The following is a 21,506-nucleotide window of genomic DNA, read 5'->3' on the forward strand; positions in this document are numbered from 1 at the left end:
ACTGTAAATGTGTTTTCACTGTACATATAGAGAAGTGATCTATATATATATATATATATATATATATATATATATATATATATATATATATATATATATATATATATATATATATAGTGAATTACTAATAGACATCTACATTGCTTGTGAGTTTTGTTTACTTTATAACAATCTGAAAGCTGCTAGAAAGTATGTGCGATGGGGACACAGTGTGACTTATATAAGAGAGTGCATGTCTCAGGTGTTATGATACTTATACCATCCAAAACACCAAATTAGATGAAGAAATTTTGCAGAGGAAACTTAGACTAATCATCATAGTTACAGATTGGCAAGGTGAAATTCTTAAAGTTTCTGCACATATGAAAAACATGGATTAATAACAGTGATTTTTGAAAAGTAGCTCTCAGGCCCCAGACAAGGGCCTGTGGAAGAGCATTCCCTAAACTGTTGATAGCTGTTATCTAAGTCCCAACTCTGGCTGCACATGATTACAATGGTTCTAAAGAATCTGCAGGAGGCAGGGGTAGGATTCTTAAAGCCACAGTACCCATATGAACACACACAGATTTATTAATGTGTGGAGGCACAAAGCAAAACAGCAATGGTAACTCTAATTTTAGGTCTATCAGCACCAAGGGTATTTCTTTAAATGTCTTAAAAAATGACTACTTCTCAGAAATGAACTTTCATGACCATTAATATTTAACTGGACCTTGTACATTTAGAATGTATGAACTCAGCTGCTTCTTGCCTCAAGAGAAGGATCTGAAAATTTCAGTCTATGATTATGATATGCTGACTCGTGATGAAAAAGTTGGTGAAACCATCATTGATCTTGAGAACAGGTTCCTTTCTCGCTTTGGAGCTCATTGTGGCATACCACAGCAGTACTGCATGTAAGTCACGCTTTTGTCTCCTCAAACATTTGCCAGTAAAGTAAGATCTCTAAATATTGAAAAAGCCAGGTTTTCTTCACTTTCATTTGGTTATATAGAAAGTGCTATGGCATCTCTGCTACCTGTTTTGTGTACCTATAGAATCATCTACATTCCAAAGAAAAACTGCAATTTTTAGGAAGAGTCTACAAAAACTGTTACTCCACACATTTTTAGGTAGATTCTTTCTCTAGATGCGGCCTTTTGTTAGTGGTAGTAAGTGTTACTTGCATACAGAGAGAGAACATGTAATTGAATTATCTGACAAGCACATACAAAACGAAGAGTTGCAATAAGATGAATTCGCTGAAATGATTTCTCCTTTCCCAATACACAGAGATGGGGCTTAAAACAACACATACTGAGTAACTTTAACTGACCTTGAATGGAATTTTATCTTTATAAAACCCTCACTAATACAGCAAAGTCAAGCAGCAAAATTTAGTCCTTGTATAACTCCACCCACCAACTATTTAGCTATCGCTTTTTTAAAGATGTTTAGGGGGAAAACAGCACGTAGTGTACTAATTGCACGATCTGCTCTATTTCCTAAAAGTTCAGGTGTAAATACCTGGCGAGATCAACTGAAGCCAACACACATGTTGCAAAATATAGCCAGGTTTAAAGGCTACTCTCCTCCTGTCCTCTCAGAAAATGGAAGCAGGATTAACTATGGAGGACGAGACTACACCTTGGAGGAATTTGGTGAGCTCATTGCTATTTACTGCATGTTTATCTCTTTTGAATGCACAGATTTATAGAAATAAAAAACTTTAAATTATAATAATGTGAAGAATAAGAGTAAAAAACAAGTACATTTTGTACTAAGGTTTGCATTCTCTCTCTGCATGGATAGGTAAATACAAGAATGTTTGTCGTTTGTTTGATTTTTAAAAGTATGAATACAGTCCATTACTAAATGCAAATTCTGGGTCATGGGAGTTCAGCCCTATTTCAGTTCTTTCTTTTTATTTCAGAGACTAACAAAAAATTGCATCAGCACCTTGGACCAGGTGAAGAGCGTCTAGCCCTTCATATCCTTAGAACCCAGGGCTTGGTCCCTGAACATGTGGAGACAAGGACCTTATACAGCACCTTCCAGCCCAACATCTCACAAGTACTATAAATTGGTTTCACCTTTGATCTCTGCGATGCAGAACGCTAGCATGCCTACATTTATAGCACACGGTGCTACTATAATTGGGGTTGGGTGAAGGAAAAAGGGTAGCAGAGAGTATTATACTAGTTCATGGTCACATTAGGGAGGGATTACATAGAATGGAATTGTATTCTGTTATGATCACCCCAGATGGACTTCTCACACACCAGAGGAGTGGGAGAGGGGAATGAACATGTATTTTCAGGGACCGTACTGAGTGCCAATCCAATAGCAAAGGAATGAGCCTAATCCAGTGGTTTGGAAGTCATCCTTCTCCATTGATACCAAACTTGTTACCATTGTGAAGTTCATGGGTTTCCACCAGGCTGATACATTTGCAACCATAAAGGCACTTAGTTTGAACTGCCGGTACCAGACTGCGTTCCCACAACTGGAAAATCTTTTATCTCACAAATAGAGTTCATGACAGTGACAACCAGATTATCCACCACCCAGTCAAGAAACTAACTACAAAACAAGAAAGTAGCTAAGGGGATGGTTTGCAAAGCCTCCAGAGGAGGCTGTTTCACAAGGTTTCCGTATGTGAGTTTCATTAGGTAGGAGTGAAAGGAGGGGAGGAGTTTTTGTGCCAGTAACATTTGCAAAATTTCCTCTATTTTCACAGCAAACTATTTAGTCTGAGAAAAAGCTTGAGAGAGATGTGAATCACAATGTATTAATAAGGACTAACAACACATTCATTCAGTTCACCAAGGGTGAAATCCTGGCCCCATTCAAGTCAATGGGAATTTTGCCATTGACTTCAATGGAGCCAGGATTCTACCCCAAGTGTCTATGCCAGTTTCATTCAGGGTAGACTGTGCTGAAGGGTCCTCATACGTAAAGTCCACTAGGACAGCCAGGGAAATGCACTGGTTGATCCCATCCCTGCTGCAGCCTCTGCCCCCTCATGGAGCCCCTGGAGGACATTAAAACTGGCCTGCCCCGGGGGAACCCTCAAGGGGATTATTGGTGCAAATCCCACCTGACTTTACTTGGCGGTGGATCCTCTTCAGGGTACAGTGACTCGCGTTGGCACAGCAAAGTTTAAATTGCACCTCCTTGTGCCAGCGGGATGAATCGAGCCCTTACTCTCCAGCATTCACTAATTACAAGTAGGTGCTGTATACAGCGTGTCCTACAACCACCAAGAAAGGCGTTCATGAGAGGCATTGGAGAGACTGAATAGCTTCTTGTTATGGTTGAGGGGTTACTGATAATGAAATAGACTTTCAGTGGGAATAGAGCATAAATCTACTATGGTCACATTTTGGCCTTTTAAAACTAATCAGGAAGATGACCTCATCTAGCTAAGAAGTGCTTCAAGGGCAGGGCATAGGCCGTTTGCTGCAAAACACCAGGCACATTTGTGGGGGCCACATGATATCATAAAACAAAACAGCAGTTGTGATTCTTATGATTTCAAAGTTTGTATAAACAGAGGGCCCAGCCTTGCTCTGATTAAGGACAGTGGGAACTTTGGCACTCGTGTTAGTGGGAGAAGGTCTTGGCCCCACGACTGCTGCTAAAATTAGTTCTAGAGGTACTAACAGACTTCTGGGCACCATCTCAGGCTCTGCACAGCCTAACATAACCCCCTGGGGATCAATCAGAATTTTCACACCTGCATGTTTTTTAAACATGTAACCAACAAAAATCCCTTACTTGACTTCTTCACCAATGCAGGGAAAGCTTCAGATGTGGGTGGATGTTTTCCCCAAAAGCTTGGGACCTCCTGGCCCTCCCTTCAACATCAATCCCCGCAAAGCCAAGAAGTGAGTAGCCGTGCATTGATTGTGCACTGTACAGACCTTGGTGCACAGACCAGGCTATTTCACTCTCTTTCCCCAATCATCTTCTCTCTCAGGTACATCATGCGGGTGATTATTTGGAACACAAAGGATGTCATTCTGGATGAAAAAAGTATCACAGGGGAAGAAATGAGTGACATCTATGTGAAAGGGTAAGGGTGACCTCTCTCTCACCTGCTCCTGTGAGGGTATTTAATGAGATCTTTAAAATGTCTAAATCTTGTCTCCAGTACCTATAATAAAACCACGAATAAAATAATCACATGCAAAGCCCAGCGCTGGCATGGTCTAAGTATAACTGTGAGATAAAGCCTAACTAAATAACCAATAGTGTGATAAGCTGGAAGTTGATTCTAGTTGGAAATATGTCTACAGGTGGGAAAGGATTAAAACTACTTTAACTTGGTGCCTGTATCTTAACACCTGGCGATCCTGGTTATTGAGTGTTTCCTTGACTGCCAGCTAATGAAGGAAAGGATGCTTAAGTGGGCGAGTGTCTCTCTCGAAATTCCATCCTGGACTTGAGAAAGTTTAACCAAAACTGTTATTTCCATGATAAGTTTTGATTTAGACAAATCTGCATTTTCCGACAAAAATAATTTAGTCAGATTCCTGAGCACCTCTAGTAATTAACCTGAGGCACTCACTGCCGTAAGATCTCCTCAAGGGCTACAGAGCAGCCAGCAGGTCTGATTCCCAGATCATGTGGACTAGCTCTGCTCGCGTTAGTTTGCTAAAATTAGCCGTGTCGCCGTGGTGACGGGGTAGCGGCTCAGGCTAGCTGCCGGAGTACAATCCACCCAACCCCCTGGGGCCATACTTGGGCAGCTAGTCTGAGCTGCCACAGTCACATTGCTAATCGTAGGCACTATCTCAAGCGGAGGTAGCGCAAGTACATCTACCCTAGCTGGGAATCGCACCTTCCAGCGACTGTGTAGACATAGCGTATGGCTAACGGCTTAGTAGGATTAGGCATTTACTAGATATGAAAATAAACACTCACATTAAATAGGAAAAAAAACATATTAGGGATATACAGACTCGTGCTCCACAGCTACCACTAAGTACTAACAGGATATTGGATAGATGGGCCAAAGCTTTAATTTAGGATGGCAGTTCCTATGTTCTTATTACACTGCTGGAACGGGTCCAAACCGAAAGGGTCAAAAATCTATGCATCAATCTCCAGCGTTTTACAATACAGTCCTATACCTCATGTTTGCAATCACTTCAAAATGTTGTTGCGATATAAACCAGCACTAGTAAGGTTAGCTGCATGCGGCTAAATATATTTGCATTTTACTTTCAGCTGGATGCGTGGCAATGAAGAAAATAAGCAGAAAACAGATGTGCACTATAGGTCACTGGATGGTGAAGGGAATTTTAATTGGAGATTTGTTTTCCCTTTTGAATACTTTCCAGCTGAGCAACTCTGTATGGTTTCTAAAAAGGTGCGGATTCTCTCGAGTTCAATATAAAGACGTCATGTACCCATTAGTTGGTAATAAAGCATTTTGAGCTAAATTCTGCCCTCAGTTACATTTGTCCATTAAAGAGTTGTATGTGCATAGCTGAGGGCACAATTGGGCCCTGTACGTTGATTTTGCACAATAAGGGACCCGGCCAATGCTCCTTACTCAAGCAAACTGCCATTGAGCTCACTGGGTACAAAAATCGGTCCTTAGTTACAGAGATGCAACTCCCCAGTGGGAGTTTTCTGTTGGCAAGGAGGGCAGGACTGGGTCCTGAAATCCACATGAATGAAATCTGTTGGTAAGATCAGAAAACTACTTTGCATTTTCAATCCATAACACATTAAAGATGTTTTTAACAGAAATTATTTTATTCTTAGGAGCATTTTTGGAGTCTCGACAAAACAGAATTCAGAATCCCACCCAAACTGATCATTCAGATATGGGATAATGACAAGTTCTCCTTGGATGACTACCTGGGTATGACTTTCACAGCTAAGAATTATCATCATTGGAAAGTGAGAGATTGCAAATGAACATTTTCAAGTTGCAGCAGCAGGACCAATTTTTCAAATGGACCTCTACCAAGTGTCCATTTGTGCATGTATAATTTTGTATCCTAAAACCCCTTGTGCATACAGTTTTTGTACACTATCACTTGTGATCACAAATGATGGAATTTTGACACAAAAATTCTTCAAGCAAATCAAGCTTAGCTGTTTTTCACTCATCTGAAGTTGTATTGTGTATACAAATGGTAGCGTGCAAAATCTGCATGGGCAGATAATTTGTGCATGAAAAGCTGCATGCACACAAATGGAGGCAGGGTTGAGGCCCTCTTTGAAAATGTTCAGATTATTCATTCAGAAGGAGAGGTGACTTGATTAAGACTGCCTTCTTCAAAATCCTATAGCTCAGTGTTGATATTTCCTGCTGAGTAATGTCAGCATTTATTCACTATTTAACATGCTGAGGAAAAATTGGACTTTTTGTGCAGTGCACAGTATACCAGGCTTCCTTACAGAACCACCTCCCTCCCCCTCACACACACACACTTTGACCTATTTGAATTCTGATCTGAATTTTGCTGCTTGAACCCAAGTGGAATCTTGCGGCAAGATCCTGGACTGCACAGAATTCAGATCAGGAGGTGTCATACAAAGGCATTGTAAAGCTCAGTCTCCAATACTGCTGCTACACTGCACAGGGATGACCTCTGCAGTGTCTTAGAGTAACTCTCAGGATGCTCTAAGTTTATGCAGTGCTGCAAACAGCTACAAGGAGCTGAAAACACAACTGAAAATTGGCTTTATCACTCTGCTAAAGTACTAAATCATATCATTCAATATCAGAAATGTGTGTATGATGTTGTTTTCTTTAATTTTGCCCAGTGAGTTTTACTGACAGCACCAGTTTAAGAGTAACAGAATGTGCTTAGGGGTCCTCACAGGGCTCTCACTTCCCAGACATACACCTGGATCAATGCACTTTAGTCCTGGCCAGCAGCATCCTTGCTATTCTACTTCACGGCTTACTGTAAGGAGAAATTACCATATATATCATATGTTTAATGTTTTAGATGTCTACAAGGGTCAGATTGAAACCTTATAACTCATTTCATGTATAGCCCTAGTAAGATTTGACTGGAACCACTATGCTGTTTGGCCAGCTATGTTATACAGAATGCTTTTCTCTTTCACTTTCTCTGGTAGGTTTTGTTGAACTTGATTTACACAACACAGTTATTCCAGCAAAAGTTCCTGAAAAATGCAATATAGACATGATTCCAGAATACAAGGCAAACAACCCTCTCAAGGCTCCCAAGACTGTCTCACTCTTCGAACAGAAATCCATGAAGGGGTGGTGGCCATGTTACACAGAAAAGGACGGCTCACGTGTTTTGGCTGTACGATTCTTTCATTGTATAAAATACCTCGTTTGTTCTGCTTACTGCCTGCTTTTTTTAAATGATACTTGGGCTCCCCTGCAGCTGAGCTCCTTTGAAGATCTGGATAGCTTTAGTGGTCATTAAGCTTTCAAGCTTATAGACAGATGGACCGTTAGGGGTATTCATACACACAGAGCGTTCGGAAGATGTGCTTGGTGGGGAAGTTAAGTACTTTTAAAGTACTTTTGAATGGTTTTAATATTTAATATTAAGTACTTTTTAATCTCATGTAGAATTCAGAAAAATATTGAGCTAGAATAGAGTACAGTAAGGGGAAAGTCTTGAAACCAAAGCTTTTTATGACATTGCAAATATAATTTGTAGTTAATGAAGCCGGACTATTTGCTTGAGCATCAGGCCAATAAAATTGTAAAGGTCAGTAACTATACCTGGCTCATGAGGAACTGTTTTTATCCTTTAACTGCTTAAAGGTGGCTAAGGGTGTGATTCTGCAAATGCTTATGCACATAAGCAGCTTTACACAGTAGTAGTAAAACTGAACTCACAAGATTACTCATATGAGCAAGTGTTTGCAGGCTCAGACCTTAAGAATGTATGTTTGCCATTGGCCTCTATTGATTAGAGTATCCGACTTTTTCAAATGTATCCAATTGTTTCTTCCAAATGACTTGCCTATAAACCCTAATCCTGGGATGAGGTAGATGATAAAAATATAACTATTCATCAATACTGAATTGATTTTTTTAAATGCTCCCAGCAGCCTTATACAGGTTGAGATTTTTATTAATTATGAAGAAACACAGACCTGGGGTTGTCATTGGAAGAAAAGTGGAATTCTTTCTTTCACATTATAAACAATACATTTTGCGGATATGAACCAAACATATAGCTTGGAATCCGGACTGGGGATGGATTACCAAACTCATGCTGTATGTGTCTACATTTTTAACTCCAGATTGGTATGTTGTAAGTGTCATAATCCAGAAACACATTTTGAGGTAGCAATTGGAGGAAAATATGAAGAGGTAGCGTATCCAAAACTGTACAAGAAGATTTAAAGCCAAACAAACACTTTACATGCTGTTTAAGTAAAATGTTGATAAGTGATGTCATATGTTTAACATGTCTTGATTTACTGAAGGGTAAAGTTGAGATGACTCTGGAAATCCTCAATGAAAAAGAGGTTGATGAAAGGCCGGCTGGTAAAGGAAGAGATGAACCTAACATGAACCCCAAGTTAGACCTACCAAAGTGAGAGATATTTTTTTCTTTAGTTACTTTGAAGAATGCTGTGACACCTACATACAAACTAAAAATACTGTTTATGAATGCCACATTTGACAAATGATGCTTCAGATGTCAGCTGTAATTTCCCAAACTTTATATATAGAAGGCAATTTTGTTTCTATCTTACAATTCTTTCCATACGCATCCGAATAAAAATGCAACATCTTTTCTGTATAGTTGTGCAAATTTAATGAACCTGTCTTCTTAGACGAATCAATTATCTATCTTTTTCAGCTCTATATAGTTAATTATTAATTGAACTGTGTTTTATTCTCGCACTGAAGTATTTAACTCTCCCTGTTTGTTAACATGACGAATATTGTTCCTTTCAAAATGCAGCCGACCAGAAACTTCATTCCTTTGGTTTACAAATCCATGCAAGACAATGAAATTTATTGTGTGGCGCAGATTTAAATGGATCTTCATAGGCATTATCATCCTACTGATTGTATTCTTGTTTCTGGCGATACTCTTATATTCACTGCCGGTAGGCATTTTTAAATGTTCCTATGTTGTTCTTCAATTGTGACATAACTCTAGCTTTACTTAAGGTCAAAACAAGGACCTAGTCTGCACTCTTTATTCAGTCAAGAATAACTATTGACTCTGTTTTAGTAGGGAGTGCAGGATTGGACCCTTACATCTACAATATCTTAAAATTTAATACACGTTTCATCCTATTGATCAATTATTTATAATGTATGCATTGATGGATAGAGGATTTTGATTGGTTCTAATCAAAAGATTCAGGCAATTAAGAAGTGCCTTAAAAGTGCTTTCTAGATTGCATTGTTGCAGGAATGCAGATAGAAGTACATATTTTGGAGACTGTGGATTTCATTCTACTTTCATTTGAAATACAATACATTATAAGCTAGATCAAACAACTATGCAATAACTTACCACAACTGTTTTTTCACCAGAATAGTTATAACATACTCTGATCTGGTTTTAGTACTATATTTGCTTTGTATATTATTGTATACGTTTAAATGTCCAGCTTATTTTTTTCTGCCTCTGCTTATTGATTTTTTTTCTTCCTTTTTCCTAGAATTATATATCAATGAAGATTGTGAACCCAATCTAAAGAAGAGGATTTATTTTTACATTTTGAATAGCAATAAGATAGTTTTACCTCAGGCTGTGGACCAAATTCAGCAAGGCTTGCTTCATGGTTTTAACCTTGTTCTCTTATATGCTAAACTAAATAGATAAGGGATAAGAATTTAACCAAGGTTAGCCAAGGTTCATGGGGTATTGACTAGTGTAAAAAGTCATGTTCTGTTTATGTTTTGACTTTGATAACATCTGTATGTGGTAAAATTCCGTCTTCCTTGCTTTTAAACTAGATTTTTCATAAAAAAATTCTCCAGTTGCTCTTTTTTTTTTAATGGATACTTTATTTTGAGAATTATTTTCTACTCTCTCTCGACTTAGTAAAAAAACCAAAACACTCACTACTTATATTTTTGTATATCAAACAAACAAAAAGTGCAATAATGTTCTGCTATTGTATTTTCAAAAGGTCACAATATTGCTATACTTAAAATTATTGTTAGAACCGTACTTTAAACTGTATGAGCATAGAAATGAAATAAAACAATACTAAATTACTATTTACTTTGAGTGTGTCATAGTAATTTCATTATAAAAATGATTAAATACCTTACCAACAAAAGAGAAAAAAATCTCAAAACTGGCAAGCTTTATTATTTATTGAATGCCAGGGTGCTTGGCACAGTACAAACTCACAGGAGGACATAAGTCTCAAGGAGTTTACAATCTAGCTATCTTTGTTAATTGGTATAATCTTTCCTGTAACTGATATCTTTATACTCCCTGGTAAAAATAAAATGGAAAACTCTCCTACTTAACATTTCTGTATAATTCACTCATGTCCATTTCCACTCTTGCCATTCATTTCCTGATGAACTTATTGATGAATATTTTTAGAGATGATCCTGAACTGGCACATCAGAATGTTTGAAACCCAAGTGTGAATCTTGTAATTGTATCTATGAGTTGAACTAGAAAACAAAATTCTAAATATCCCACCCTGCCTTTATCTACACCAAAAATAAAACTATTCAGACCTGAACCCAGATCCAGATTGTGATTTGAACCTGTATTTATAGCGGGCCATACTGGAACTGTACATCTGAACATGCTCAAATGTTGGGAAGGTATGACATCTGCTTCTGAACCTATTTCAAAGTTCTGTAATGCAGGCGCAATTCTAACTGGATCAAGACTTGTGCTATCATTGCATAGATGACTATCACAGCTGCTGGAATTAATGCATCAGTATCAAAAACCTCTGCAATGATTATAAGAAATGGCAAGTCTGCCACTGCAGTAAAAGATGTGTTTGTCAGTTTTCAGCAAAACTGGGCAAATGACATTGACTTAATTCCACTGAACAAACTGGAGTAAGGTGATTGCACGAAATAATTTCCAGAGTGTGAAGCAATACTGGCTGGGGTGAAACAACCAGCAGTCACCCTGTCAAAAAATAATAGCCCCCTTATTTTTGGTGGTTAAAAAAATTCTTGAGAGCCTCGACCTATAAATGATAGCTCAGAGCTGGAACTAATCACCCTCCAGATGGATTGTCACTTCACTATTGACAAAATAACACTTCAGAAATAAGCGGTAATTGCATCAGCTAATGTTTGATCGTTCGTTATTAAAATATGTCTCAATCAATGCCAGAAATCTGACAGGATAAAAATCACAGCAGGCTTGTTTTTCATTATAAGGCTAGAAAATGGGTCGCTTATAAGTGTTGTAATTAGACAAGCATTTAACTTTAAAGAGGTATTTAAAGGACAGCATTCCTCAGAAACAATTCTGAAATAGGATAAGAGATCTGAATAACCCTGTGCACCTAGAATTTGAAGAGTGGCAGGTATTGCCCTTCTCAGCTCACCCGTCTCCAGAGAAGCTTTGTCCAAGTACGCACAGGCATGGCAGTTTCACTGTTATTAAAAACGTAACTGAACAGCTTCAGAAATCGTCCTGTTTCCCAAGCTATGTCACTTAAAAAAACACGTAGAGCAGGGCGCAAAAAAGTTGTCTGCAACGGGGCAATTCAGTCATTAATGCAGTGAGAAGATTTTTAATAGAAATATACACAAGTATTTGACGCCTGCTACGGCTGCCATGCATCGCTTCAGCAGGACAAAACAGCCTTATACCCAGTGGAGGATTCCTCCTAGGTAGGGGAAACAAATCCTCCAGTGATGTAGCAATTTCCATGCCCCTCTCATTCTGCCCCAACGGTATGTTGGAGAACAGGAGTTCGGTTACGTCATCTCTGCTTCCCACCTATTCCCAGCTGCTAGAATCATCCTGTGGAGGCCAGAGGCAGCTGGGCAAAACATAGAGCAACCATGACATCATTCTACTTTGGGCTAAGGACTATTCTTGGCCAGCCCTAAGACTGACAGAGCAACCTCAAACACAAAGGCCACAACCTCTTGTCTATGCTATCAACCATGGGATTCTCCCAGATGGCTAACAGGCCCGAACACACAGCCAGACACATCCTGGTTCTCAGGACAATTTATTTGGTGGCCTCAGAATGCGGCTTGCTGGTAGCCACTCTCACATTTTCTCCTAAAATACTTAATTAGGTTTAGGAAAAACAAATAAATGTGCACATATAAACATCCAAATCATTGTCATTTATTTATTGCTAGCTAGTAAGTCTGTTGTGAAAAGTGATACTAACAAACATACAAGTATCACTTTTCACAGCACACTAAGGGTATGTCTACACTACAAGACTATTTCGAATCAACTTAATTCGAATTTGTGGAATCGACCTTATGAAGTCGAAGTTGTGTATCCACACTAAATACACTAGTTCGACTGTGCGAGTCCACAATAACGGGGCCAGCGTCGACTTTGGAAGCGGTGCACTGTGGGAAGCTATCCCACAGTTCCCGCACTCCCCGCTGCCCATTGGAATTCTGGGATTTCCCCCCAATGCATGCTGGGGGGAAAAATGTGTCAAGGGTGGTTTTGGGTAACTGTCATCATTGAACCGTCAATCACGCCCTCCCTGAAAGCGCCTGCGGGCAATCTGTTCGTGCACTTTTCTGCTCAGTGACAGCGCGGGCGCCACAGCACTTTGAGCACGGATCCCGCTGCAGTTATGGCCGTTGTCAACTCCTCGCACCTTATCGTCCACCTCTTCCACAGTCAGCTGCTGAGAAATAGGGCTACTTTTCAATGGTGCTGCGAGCACTGGTGGACCATGGGGGACGTTTTACCAACATCAACGTCGGGTGGCCAGGCAAAGTTCATGACATGCGTGTTTTCAGGAACTGTGGTCTGTTTAGATGCCTGCAGGTAGGTAGTTTCTTCCCAGACCACAAAATAAGTCTTGGGGATGTGCAGATGCCTATAGTGATCGTCGGGGACCCAGCCTACCCGCTAATGCCCTGGCTCGTGAAGCTCTGTGCAGGCGCCTTGCACAGCAACAAGGAACTCTTCAAGTAACAGTGAGCAGCGAGCAGCGTGACCTGTGACTGTTCAGTTTCTTTACAGAGAAGCTGAACCTGCCCCTGTTTCTTTACCAAGTGACTGTTGACTAGCATCTGCAGTTACATACCCCGCCCACCCCGTTTCCCCAACTTCCAACACACGTTTAAAAATAAAATACATGTTCCACTGTAACTTTACAAAGGTTTCTTTATTGATGACTTTGCGTTACAGGGTTGAAACTGGGACACGGACTGTGCTGGGTAGGGTGTGCAGTGATGTAAAGACCGCCTGTAAACTCGAGGAATGACAGGCTCCTGCTCCCAGAGCGGTCTGCAGTGCCGGACTGGATGTTTCAACGGAGCCTGCCATCCCTCCTTTTTGGGACTCTGTGTGTGGGGGCTATGTGGCCTTTTGGCGGGGGAGGACGGATACAGATTCCTCTGCTGCGTGGCTCTGTGGTCCAGGACAGGGACCGTTGCATGAGATCTGTATCCCCCCTCCCCCGCTACAAAGTCACGTACCCCCCCACCCACACAGAACCTGCAAACCACCTCCCATACCGACCAGGGTGCGTACTGACTGCAGTGTGTGTGTGTGACCTGCTGCTGATCCTGCCCCCATGTTTGTACCCTGGTAAAGGTGATTGTCCTGTCAAATTACCAACCCCCTTCCCCCCCTTCAAACACAGTCTCCTCTAAAAGAACATGACGGAAACAGTAATTAACAGAAAAGTATTTTTTATTATCAACTAGACAGTTAGGGGATGAAACTGGGATGGGGGCTTGGGTGAGGCGGGAAGGAAAGGACTTCTCAAAATTTAGGGTATGAGAGCTTTTCGGTACTTGAGCACTCTGCTGGGGTGCAGTGACAGTTTACACAGCCTCTGGCGCCCCTCCTTCTGGTTATTTTGGGTGAGGGGAATATGGGATTTTGTGGCAGGGGAGGGCGGTTGCAGATACACTGCAGGGGGGCTCTGTCCTCCTGCCTGAGGTCCTGCAGAACATGCACAAGGCGCAGGAGCATGTCCGTTTGCTCTCTCATTAGTCCAAGCAGCGTTTGAGTCGCCTGCTTGTCTTCCTCACGCCACCTCTCCTCCCGTTCGCTGTGTGAGCGCTGATACAGAGAGAGGGTCTCCCTCCACTGGCTCTGCTGGTCCGCCTCGTCTCGGGAGCACCCCATAAGTTCAGCGAACATCTCGTCCCGTGTCTTCTTCTTTCACCGCCTAATCTTTGCCAGCCTCTGTGAGGGGGATGCTGTGGCAGGTCTGGAGACAGTCGAAGCTGTGTGATGGGAAAAAGGGAGTGAATTCCTTGCAAAGATAAAGTTTTGCGAACAATGAACACAGTCTAGTCTGTCTCTGTGAATTCTGGGTTGAGATCCCAGTGCCTGATGGGGCAAAAACCATTTTCGCGGGTGGTTCTGGGTAAATGTCGTCAGTCATCCCTTCCTCCGGGAAAGCTACAGCAGACAATCATTTCAAGCCCGTTTTCCCTGGATTGCCCTGGCAGACGCCACAGCGTGGAAACCATGGAGCCTGTTTTGCCTTTTGTGCCTGTCACCGTATGTGTACTAGATGCCGCTGACAGAGGCGGTTCAGCAGCGCTACACAGCAGCATGCTTTTGCTTTTGCATGACAGCAGAGATGGTTACCAGCTATATTGTACCATCTACCACACCATAAATTGGTAATAAGATGGGCATGGTTAGCAGTCCTTTTGCACTGCACCATTTGCTGCTGTCATAAGTGCCCCTGGCTGCTCTTAGCCAGGGGCGTAAAAGCCAAAATTGGGAATGACTCCCTGAGTCAATCCCTCCTTTTTGGTATCTAAAAATAGAATCAGTCCTGCCTAGAATATGGGCAAGTGTACTAGAGAACCACTGTATCAGAGAACCAGAGAGCACAGCCGCTCTGTGTCAGATCCTGCATAGATTATGAGCTGTATGCTATTCACAGGGGGTGCTCCTGCAACAACCCCAACTGTTCATTCCATTCTTCCCCAGCCTTCCTGGGCTACCATAGCATTGTCCTCCCACTTGTGTGATGAAGTAATAAAGAATGCAGGAATAAGACACAGTGACTTGTTAGTGAGAAATGAGTGGAAGGCAGCCTCCAGTTGCTATGATAGTCCAGATAGGACATTAAGGAGTGTGGAGGAGAGGAGCCCAGCATCCTGCTGCTAGTCCAGGGGCAATTGAATCTTTTCTTTACACATGAAGGGTGGGGGCTGATGAAGCTCAGCCCCCTGTTGCTATGATGACGATGGTTATCAGCCATACTGTACCATCTACCAGGAAAAATTAGGGCCAGGCACCCTTGATCGACCTAACGGATGCTAGTCTGCATGGTTACCAGCCCTTTTGCACTGCCCCATGTGCCAATAGGCTGATGATGAGGACGGATACCAGCCATATTGCACCATCAACCATCCATAGCGTGGGGGGAGCAAGGATGTTGGTGTTGAGTGCTGCACCATCGCGTCTATCTGCAGCATTCAGTAAAGATAGGGTGACATGTAAAAGAGTCAAGAGAGGATTGTTTTCCCTTTCACTTCTGGGGGTGGGTGGGGGGCTGCGTAAATTGCCGAGCTATGCCCTGACCCACCGCGGACACTGTTTTTGACCCTAGAAGCATTTAGAGCTCAGCCAAGAATGCAAATCCTTTTCGGAGACAGCAGGAACTGTGGGATACCTTGCGTCCTCAGTCCCCCCTCCCTCCATGACCGTCCATTTGATTCTTTGGCTTTCCGTTACGCTCGTCACGCAGCAGCGTGCTGAGTCTCTGCTATGCCGTCTGTCCGGAGATTTTTTAAAGATACTTTGGACCAGGTGTAACATTACAGTAATTCCCCTAATTAGATGCAGGAGTCTCCGAGCGAGATCACCCTGAGGACGGTCACTGAAGGAGATAGAGAGCGCATGCTGCGTGAAAGCCAGCACAAACCAGGGCCCTATGCAGCCGTGCTCGGGGAGGCAATGCTCCCTGAGTACCTCATGAAAGCCTGGCGCGGAAAAGTGTGCTACCACGGAGCACCCAATAAGGCAGCTCTCCCCAGGAACCTCCTGCGGAGGCTTTTCGATTACCTCCAGGAGAGCTTCGTGGAGATCTCCCAGGATGATTTCTGTTCTATCCCCATATATAGAGAGACCTCCTTTTCACATACTTCAGATTCCTGTTATATTAAGAATAAAAGTTTACATGGTTAAAGCACTTACCCACTGCTCCTTCCCCTGATTCAGGATCCAGGTTAATGGCCGGGGACGGTTGGTAGGGGATCTCCGTGACCGTGATGAAGAGATCCTGGCTGTCGGGGAAACCAGCGTTGTAAGCGCTGTCGCCTGCCTCGTCCTCCACAAACCCTTCCTCATCTTCCCCGTCCGCGAACATCGCCGAGGAACTGGCCGTCGACACTGTCCCATCGTCAGAGTCCATGGTCGCTGGTGGGGCAGTGGTGGCAAGCTCCATAGCGTCCGTTTGCCGCTTTGATTTTTTGGTAGCCTTGTCTGGGGTCCTTGATTTTCACGCGGCGCTGCGTTGCATCCCGGCTGTATCCTCTGTCTCTCATGGCTTTGGAGACCTTCTCGTAGGTCTTTGCATTCCGTTTTTTGGAGCGCAGCTCTGAAAAGCACAGACTCCTCGCCCCACACACCGATCAGATCCAAGAGTTCCCGGTCAGTCTATGCTGGGTCCCTCTTTCTATTCAGAGATTACATGAACTCCTCTGCTGGAGAGCTCTGCATTGCTGCCGGTGCTGCTGAGCTCGCCCCGATGTCCAACCACGAAATGAGATTCTAACTGTCCAGACAGGAAAAGGAATTCAAATTTTCCCGGGACTTTTCCTGTGTGGCTGGTCAGAGCATCCAAGCTCGGACTGCTGTCCAGAGCGTCAACAGAGTGGTGCAGCGTGGGATAGCTCCCGGAGCTAGTAAGTTCGATTTGCATCCACACCTAGCCTAATTCGACATACCCATGTCGAATTTAGCGCTACTCCCCTCGTCGGGGTGGAGTACCGAATTCGAACTAAAGAGCCCTCTAGGTCGAATTAAATGGCTTCCTGGTGTGGACGGGTGCACGGTTAATTCGAATTAACGCTGCTAAATTCGAATTAAAGTCCTAGTGTGGACCAGGCCTTACTCAGCTCTGGCAACCCTGGACAAATTAAGCCCTGGATGTGGGATCTAGGGAGGCAGCAGGAGGCTGGAGCCTGAAGCCCCATGGCTGGGGGATGAAGCCACACGCCAAGAGCCTGCCACCTCGCCATCTCCATGCTGAAGCCCAACTGCCCCTGGGAAGATGGTGAATTCACCAGGCGCCTGCTCCTCCAGTGTTGTGGCCCAGGTGTCTTCAGAGGGGGGCAGAGCCCAACCCCTGCTGGTGCACCCAGGCTCACCCAGGGGGCCACTGCTTTGCCCCCTCCAATTACAGCCCAGGAGGCTGTGGCCACAAGAAAAGCCCATGGTGGCTGCATATGGCCATGGTGGCCACATTTGAGAAATTCTGATCTTCAATCTCAGTCAATGTGCTGACACTTAGGAGCCAAGAATCCCACTTCTACTCAGACCACTTCCTCTTCCAAACCAGTGTCAGAGCTCTTCCGCTCAGGGCCTGTAGTAGTTGTCCACTCCCTAAACACTCATGGACCCAACCGGTTTTGAGAATATAATAACAGACACACAGACAAGCTGAGGAGGGCACCAGCCATTGCTGGACCTGCTATCTACAACAATCAATAAACAACCCCCTAACTGCCACTTCCATCCCATCACTCTATAGAGCACCTGCATCAAAAGAACGAAAAGACAAGACTAGCGCACTAGAGATGCAAAATGAGAACTGAACCCAACAGGCTATAGCCATGAGGGAGCGTGAAACATCTCTCTTCTCTTATAGCAGCTACACAGCCATTGCCCGCAGAAATATTCTGGCCTGTGAACTGACTGCCTTTCTTCCATTTTCTAACTCTCACACTGCAAGGCCTATGTCCCAGATAAAATTTTCTGGATCCAAGATGGCCTCTATTCAATTTTAAGAATTGAAACCAGTACGTTATCATCCAGTTTTCCCAGGGACTGGGCAACATTAGGATTTGGAAGAAGAATAGCTGGCTGAAAGACAGTCTGGGCAAGACCAAGGCAGAGGTGAGGCTGGCAGGTGGAGAGTAATATTTTGTAGCAATGGCCAAAACAAAACCCCATCAATTTCAGACATCTGCCCCACAAGCATCAAGGTATTACGTAGTCTCAGGACCCTTCTGGGTTATTCACTGATCTTGTGGTCACAAATGGCTGCAGCAGCCTGAAATGCCTTCAGTTGATTCCGCTGCTCAGCAGGCAGTGTGATTTCCTGTCAGCTGCCAACTTAGCCATGGGGCTCCATGTGTTTGTCACCATCAAGCCTGACTACTGCAATGTCACTACCATGAAGAAACCCCAGCTACTACAACCTGTCTTTCATCCAACACAGGGGGATGGCAACACATCATCCATGTTCTCTGCACTCGCTGGTGGCTCCTGATCCACATTAATTAGCGGATTGGGCCTTCTTGGCAGCTGGCTGATAAGGGTGGAACTCCTTCTCCAAGAGCTTGACATGACCTTTATTCTTACCATTTTCAGAGCAAAATGCAAGACCTCTCTCTCTCCACACCAGCTTTTCCACAATAACTTCCCTGAAGGTGCCAATAAAAACTACCCCAAAGCCCAACTTTACCCCACACACTTCTCAGCGTGACATGAGACAAAAGGGAGAAAAAGGTCTCCCAGACTGATTAGAAAGAATAAACAATCTTTTTTGTGCTCCGATACTCTGCCAATGTACATTACAATTAGATCAGTGAGCCAGAACATGCAAGGAAGAATCATAATGTGGTTCAAAGAGGAGAACTGGCACCTAAAGTTTGAGTTAAAAGAAAAAATGAGATCACCAGCACACTCTGATGAGCTTGCATTTCTTCAGTCATCCACAAGATGTCATTGTTAGTATCAGCAAAAAAAACAGGAGTACTTGTGGCACCTTAAAGACTAACAAATTTATTTTAGCATGAGCTAAAATTTAGCTCATGCTAAAATAAATTTGTTAGTCTTTAAGGTGCCACAAGTACTCCTGTTTTTTTTGCGGATACAGACTAACACGGCTGCTACTCTGAAACTTGTTAGTATCATGTTTTCACACACACATCTTCAGGGAAAAAAAATCTACTTGTACTCCAATCCAAAATAAATGCCCAGCAATGCAATCCAATTCCTGAGATGTGGAATGAGGTGCATTTAAAATTTAAGCAAATCAGTTCCAGCTTAAGGCACATGCTTTCTAAGGCGTCAGCTGACAGCTAAGTGAATCTTTTGTTGTAAAGAGGCAGTTATAAGGATTGGGATCAGGAAAGAGAAGATCAGGCTGAAAGCCTGGCCCCGTAGAAGACAGTGGAAGTTCTGCCACTGACATTAATGGAGTCAGGATTTCAGCCTCAATGTCATTAGAAACCTAAATATTTATTAACAACCTGAAAGGGTGAATAATGAAATGGCCGCATTCACCGATGAATTTATGAATGTTTGTGACTCCTTAACAGCTAGGAATGATAATACCTCCGAGCTCCTATATCCTACTTTTTAGCTGGCATCCCAGAGCACTTTACACAGGAGCTCAGTATCATTATCCCAATATTACCAACAGGGAAACTGTCTCCAAAGAGAGGCAGTGACGTGCTCAAGGTCATGCAACAGTCCAGCAGCAGAGTCTGAAAAAGAACCCAAGTCTCCGGAGTCCCAGCACACTGCGCTATCTTCTATGCTGACTGCTTCCAAATCCAGAAGGACCTAGCAAAAGCATGTAACTGGGCAATAGGAGAGCAGGTTAAATTAACTGGAGACACATGCAAGGTGAAGCATATTCTGGGGGGAAAATAAACACTTGAAAATACCAAAGGACTCTGATTTTGTTGTAGCAGCTCAGGAAAGGGCTTTGTGCCATTAAGCACAGCTTAACATGCTTAAGAAAATGTTAATAAGGTCTTAGACTTCATTAAGTAGGGAAGAGAGACAAAACCAGAAGATATTAGAATGCTATTGTACCAACCATTGGTTTAGTCTCACTGCAAATACTGTAGTCAGTATTGTCACAAGATCTCAAAAAAAGCCATATTACAAAAGGAGTAAGGGTTCAAAGAAGGGCAACAACAATGATTAGTGGCATGGGGGCACTGGAGAGCTTTAATACAAGGAGACACTGAGAGCCCATGACTATTTTTAGCCTGGGAAGTAACAGTGTAAGAGGAGAAAGATAGCAGTATGTAAACTAATGACTGGTAGAACATATACCTATTATTCTTTCCCATTATACAAAACAAAAACAAACCCAAAAGGAACACAAACTAAAAGGGAAAAAAATCAAAACAGTTTGAAGGAGACATGCGGTATTGCAAAATTTATTTAACCTGTGGAACTCATGTGCACATGATATTATGGAGACAATTTATTTAGTAAAATTTTACTAAACAGCACCTGCACTTACACTAGTTAAGTAACTATTACAAGTGCCATCAATCCTTACACTTCAAGGAATAAGATGATTATCAGCAGGAAGCTATTCCATGAGCAAAAAGGCATTTCCTTCATAATGCATAGTATTGCACAACTAGGAGTATTGGTATTTTCCATCTTCCTTTGAGGGATCATGCATTGACTACTCTCACTACCGGTACTGGGCTGCATAGACCTTTGGTGTACTCTTTTGTTTTACAAATCAAGGGCATCAAACTCATTTTTGTGAGGGTCAAATTTCCTTTTTAATGACGGTCCATGGGCAGGGATATGCATTTAAGGAAACACAGCAGCTCTCCCGCAAACTTCAATGGGAGCACAAAATGAAGGGTAGCATATAGCCTGTATGTATTAACTAAACTTTTCAGGATCATTATTTGTTAAGTTGCGTTCAGCATTGTTCATTACAGAAAATATGCTCATCTTCTTGTTCTGCGCTTGCACAACACTTAGCATGTACTTGTGCATGACCAGGGCTCCTAAGCAAGACAGTAATACAAATATTAATAATACGCTCACTATCTCCTCCCTGTTACTCTCCTCCTTCTCTGTCTTTGTCAACACCAGCAGTGAGCTTAATTGAGGTAGGGGCATTTCACCCCAAATCATTATTTTAGGCTGCATGCAGACTCAGGAAGACAACACTGCATGATAGCTCATCTCAATTGATTAGACTCTGCCTGTTGGTATGCATACTTCCACCTTTTCATGTTCTCTGTATGTATACATATCTCCTGCCTGTGTGTTCCATTCTATGCATCCGAAGAAGTGAGCTTTAGCTCACGAAAGCTCATGCTACAATAAATTTGTTAGTCTTTAAGGTGCCACAAGTACTCCTGGTTTTTTTGCGGATACAGACTAACACGGCTGCTACTCTGAAACCAACACTGCATCAGTTACACT

The 21,506-nt window shown here is 42.6% G+C and overlaps 1 protein-coding gene across 1 annotated transcript in view; it reads left to right on the forward strand.

Moving 5' to 3' along the window:
* Positions 1-10,196, forward strand: part of MYOF (myoferlin) — a 111,296-nt gene extending 101,100 nt beyond the window's left edge. The window contains exons 44-54 of the mRNA XM_045024898.1: positions 729-899; positions 1,495-1,643; positions 1,916-2,055; positions 3,784-3,872; positions 3,965-4,060; positions 5,218-5,359; positions 5,761-5,860; positions 7,093-7,286; positions 8,431-8,540; positions 8,916-9,063; positions 9,628-10,196. Coding sequence (XP_044880833.1) covers positions 729-899; positions 1,495-1,643; positions 1,916-2,055; positions 3,784-3,872; positions 3,965-4,060; positions 5,218-5,359; positions 5,761-5,860; positions 7,093-7,286; positions 8,431-8,540; positions 8,916-9,063; positions 9,628-9,663 — 1,375 coding nt within the window. The 3' untranslated portion in view covers positions 9,664-10,196. The remainder of the gene's footprint in view (positions 1-728; positions 900-1,494; positions 1,644-1,915; positions 2,056-3,783; positions 3,873-3,964; positions 4,061-5,217; positions 5,360-5,760; positions 5,861-7,092; positions 7,287-8,430; positions 8,541-8,915; positions 9,064-9,627) is intronic.
* The last annotated feature ends 11,310 nt before the right edge of the window (positions 10,197-21,506 follow it).

Source organism: Mauremys mutica, chromosome 7 (assembly GCF_020497125.1).
Source record: "Mauremys mutica isolate MM-2020 ecotype Southern chromosome 7, ASM2049712v1, whole genome shotgun sequence".
Taxonomy (NCBI): Eukaryota; Metazoa; Chordata; order Testudines; family Geoemydidae; genus Mauremys; species Mauremys mutica.